Raw genomic sequence first — 2,873 nt, 5'->3', positions numbered from 1 at the left:
CCTGTCCCCTGAACACACTGTAAAAAACATCTCCTCACTATCTGCTAGCTGCCTGTCCCCTGAACACACTGTAAAAAAGATCTCCTCACTATCTGCTAGCTGCCTGTGCCCTGAACACACTGTAAAAAACATCTCCTCTCTATCTGCTAGCTCCCTGTCCCTGAACACACTGTAAAAAACATCTCCTCTCTATCTGCTAGCTGCTTGTCCCCAGAACAAACCTATGAAGCGTTTCATTTCTTTTAAATATAAGGCGTATTGTTAATAGTGTTGGTTGTAACATTTCTTGATTTATGGTTTTAGTAAGCGTACATCCACTATAAATAAAGAAAATAGCCAAACTGTTATGATTCTTTGCTCACTATAAGCATCTTTTTGCAGGACATCAGTGCAGTGGCCAAAGCTTGGAAGGACAGTCCATATCTGTTCATAGTGAAGGTGAAGCCTTTGTTCCGCGGAGTTGAGGATGAAGACATTGGACCAGAAAGCAACTTTGCTTTCACCAGTGAGAGACACAGTTTCACTTCAAAATCTTTAGGAGCTGTCATATTTACTCAGTAGATAAATAACAACAAAAAGTAATACAAAAAAGAAGAAATCTGATCATTTAGAATTTAAATTTTTTTCTTTCCCCAGTGAAAGTTGAGATGAAGGGACAACATGACTACTCTTCTCCAGCAGACTGGCCCCTGATGATGGTACCTACTATACCATTAGATTAAAAAAATGTCTTCAGCACAAATTGTGTGGTCACGGCGGACTAAATGACTAACAGGAAATGTAACAATAGGTGACAGTGCGGTCTGGGGTAAACAGACCTTTTTTGGCTTAGTGGTGTGTTGTTTTTTGGTTTGTCCTGGGTGTGTATACTGTAATTAAATAATATTGGTCTATTCTGACGTCTATTGCATGTCTGTCTTTTTGTATAGATTGTAAGCCCCTTGAGCTATATATGATGTGTGATATTGGACTATACTGTTAAACTGACTTGACAGTGCATGTGGTCGACGGCCTCCGAAACAAGTTAAAGACATATGTTTCGTCAAAGCTGACGCGTTTCTCTCCCTCTCTCCCTCTCTCCTGTCCGCCGCAGTTCTTCATGGTCATGTGCATTGTGTATGTGTTTTTCGGGGCTCTCTGGCTCTTCTGGTTCGCCTGCTATTGGAGGGACCTGCTGCGGATCCAGTTCTGGATCGGAGCTGTCATCATCCTCGGCATGCTGGAAAAAGCTGTGTTTTACTCTGAATACCAGAGCATCCGTTACAAAGGAGACTACGGTTGGTTGAGTTTATATATGTGCTTGTCTGTGGAATAGTTTAGTTTCTCTTTTCGCTTTACTTAGTCTGGTATAAACATCGCTTTTTGTTGTTTCTCTCTCTTCCCAGTTCAAGGTGCCGTGATCTTTGCTGAGCTGCTCTCTGCCCTTAAAAGATCTCTAGCCCGAATCCTGGTCCTCATTGTCAGCCTTGGCTATGGCATCGTCAAGTAGGTTTACTGAGGAACTTACCTTTTTAATATGTCTCAGGAGGATTTGGCATCGAGGACCGGTTTAAACTTTGAATCAGTTAAAAAATTACAAGTCAAATGGAATTGTTTCTTTAAAAAAAAATCTTATTGGAATCCAATCATCGGTTCCGTAGTTTAAGCCCAGTTTAGACCAAAGATTTGCGGTGACACAAGTTGAAACTTTAAAGCGTTTTGACAAGATGAGGCGGTGTGTCATCTCATAACAACGCCTCTTTCTCCTTCCGTTTTTCTCCCGACTCAGAGGCTTTTTTGTAGTTGGATATATAATTTGATTCAACCACATATGAATGTGGATATAGTGATGGTGAGAAGCTTGCTACAGCTGCATTTCTAGTGATGAATCGGAGAAAATACGTTTTATTTCTCTGATTTTCTGCTTTGTTTGAACGCCGCTGCTCGCCTAACCATACAAGGTTACCGTGCTTTCGGGCGGTCCTTGAGGTCCAGCTAAAACTCTGCCATTTTGACAAGCTGCTTGTCACATAAAAATAAAACGGATGGACCCATGGATCCAGCAGGCGCTGAAAGCGGCGCTCTAAAGTACGGCTTCATTTTAAGTTAAAAAAGCCAAGCAAACTGTAAATAACCATTGACTCAAAGTAAAAATGTCCTTGTCATTTGTGAAATAAGCATATGACCCATTTGAACTGCACCGCTCAAAGAATCGAGAATAAGAAGAACCGGAACCGGGATTGGGATCCAGATTGGTCGAATCTAAACCATGACTGATCTGTTTTTTGATATTCCTTTTTTTAAATGAGGAGACATTGTACAAATTAAAAACCAATGGAGGACTTGCTGCTAATACTCTTATTTCAACCATTTCTTAGTCTGATGACTGAAGAGTTTGCCCTTCATTTGTTTAGGCCGAGGTTGGGTACCACAGTGCACCGGCTGGTAGCCGTCGGGCTTCTCTACCTGCTCTTCTCCTCCGTGGAAGGTGTGCTAAGAGTGACTGGCGTAAGTATAAACTCAGCTAATAAACAGCTATCATTCTCAATATTTGTCTTAGCCTACTTGAAGCAACAGCTGGACACAGTGCATTGCATCTATCTGTGACTGCTTCACAATAAAAGCCACCCTGTGTTTTACCAGTCAAATGCTTTTATTGTGAAGCAGCGGCGGTATTCATAATTAGTAACGACAGCGAGGTTTCATTTAATGAGAAATCTCAAGGATAACTCCTATAAGACGCTGCAACGTGTTAGCTTCAGATGGCAGCTAGAGGCATCTTCATTTATCCTGTTGGGTGGCTGCAGAAGACACACATATCTACAGTGGGTACGGAAAGTATTCAGACCCCTTTAAATTTTTCACTCTTTGTTTCATTGCAGCCTTTTTCCAAA

At 41.5% G+C, this 2,873-nt stretch overlaps 1 protein-coding gene across 2 annotated transcripts in view; it reads left to right on the top strand.

Moving 5' to 3' along the window:
- Nucleotides 1-2,873, top strand: part of LOC117935648 (transmembrane protein 87A-like) — a 17,933-nt gene that overhangs the window by 4,414 nt on the left and 10,646 nt on the right. For both annotated transcript variants that reach the window (XM_034857970.1, XM_034857971.1), the window contains exons 7-11: nt 382-505; nt 637-698; nt 1,094-1,277; nt 1,386-1,485; nt 2,394-2,487. In XM_034857970.1, the coding sequence (XP_034713861.1) occupies nt 382-505; nt 637-698; nt 1,094-1,277; nt 1,386-1,485; nt 2,394-2,487 (564 nt within the window). The remainder of the gene's footprint in view (nt 1-381; nt 506-636; nt 699-1,093; nt 1,278-1,385; nt 1,486-2,393; nt 2,488-2,873) is intronic.

The sequence above is a fragment of the Etheostoma cragini genome, chromosome 20 (genome assembly GCF_013103735.1).
Source record: "Etheostoma cragini isolate CJK2018 chromosome 20, CSU_Ecrag_1.0, whole genome shotgun sequence".
NCBI classification, from domain to species: Eukaryota; Metazoa; Chordata; class Actinopteri; order Perciformes; family Percidae; genus Etheostoma; species Etheostoma cragini.
Note: the sequence above shows the minus strand (reverse complement) of the source record. Positions and strands in the feature narration are given on the sequence as shown.